The 876-nt window shown below is 57.4% G+C and overlaps 1 protein-coding gene across 2 annotated transcripts in view; it reads left to right on the forward strand.

The window, feature by feature from the left end:
• The first annotated feature begins 206 nt into the window (after positions 1–206).
• Positions 207–876, forward strand: part of LOC122540426 (microtubule-associated protein RP/EB family member 3-like) — a 51110-nt gene continuing 50440 nt past the window's right edge. Inside the window, exon 1 of one of the 2 annotated variants that reach the window (XM_043676177.1) lies at positions 207–571. In XM_043676177.1, coding sequence (XP_043532112.1) covers positions 222–571 — 350 coding nt within the window. In that variant the 5' untranslated portion in view covers positions 207–221. Of the gene's footprint in view, positions 572–811; positions 874–876 lie in introns of those variants that run through there. The other variant, XM_043676185.1, reaches the window with a different exon arrangement.

An 876-nucleotide genomic window follows, 5' to 3' on the forward strand; every position in this document is an offset into this window, starting at 1 on the left:
TCTCAAGCGTCTCTGTTTGGCTTGTCCTGGAATGGATGAGATGTCCCAGTCGAAATGGTGACCTTCCTCCTCTGTATGTAAGGGTATTAAGTGAGAGAAGGTCATTTTGTGGCTAGTTGATCAAGCAAAAATGTTGTTACATTCGCCCACTTGAACTTCCCAATGCGTTAGTTAGACATGGAGACAAAAGAGGTGATAGATGCAAATCCTCCTCGGCCCACATGGAGCGCTTCAGCAGCTTTCCGGCCAGCATGCGCAGTGCCACAGGCCACAAGGCCCCGCCCCATCAACTAAGCGCAGGCGCAATTCTGCGGCACGGGGAAAAGCCCCACCTACAGCATGCGTACGCGCATTGCCAACGGTCTGGAACCCAGGCCCACTGCTATACGCAGGCGCAGTGCTGCGTTGGGCGGGCCCCGCCCCATCACCTATACGCAAACGCAGTGCTGCAGTGCGCGGTACCCCGCCCCCTCCGGTGCTCTGTGCGCAGGCGCAGTGCGATATCAGTGCGTTGCGTTGGTCAAGAGCGAGCGGCCTCGAAGAAGGTACAGCCCCGGCCCTGGGGTACACGGTGAGTCCTGGTTTCCTCAGCGATCATATTCGAGCGGCGGCGCCCCTCACTGTCCTCTTCCCGCGATGGTGACCGTGAAGGTTGTGTTAGTGTGGGAGCGGGGCACCTGTCCCCCCCCCACCTGATGGGAGCCGCTGTTATGTAACCCGACTCGCTCGCGCTGCAGCGGCTCCGGTTTCAGTTTAAAATTAAAATTCCGTTTCCAGGTAAACGGCAGCTTTCGCACTTTGTGCCGGTGTCGATAATGCGGACACTATGGTTACCCCTCCATTCCTCAAGGAAGTAGGAACAATCAGGCAGCGGTG

The sequence above is a fragment of the Chiloscyllium plagiosum genome, chromosome 3, assembly GCF_004010195.1.
Source record: "Chiloscyllium plagiosum isolate BGI_BamShark_2017 chromosome 3, ASM401019v2, whole genome shotgun sequence".
Lineage (NCBI taxonomy): Eukaryota > Metazoa > Chordata > Chondrichthyes > Orectolobiformes > Hemiscylliidae > Chiloscyllium > Chiloscyllium plagiosum.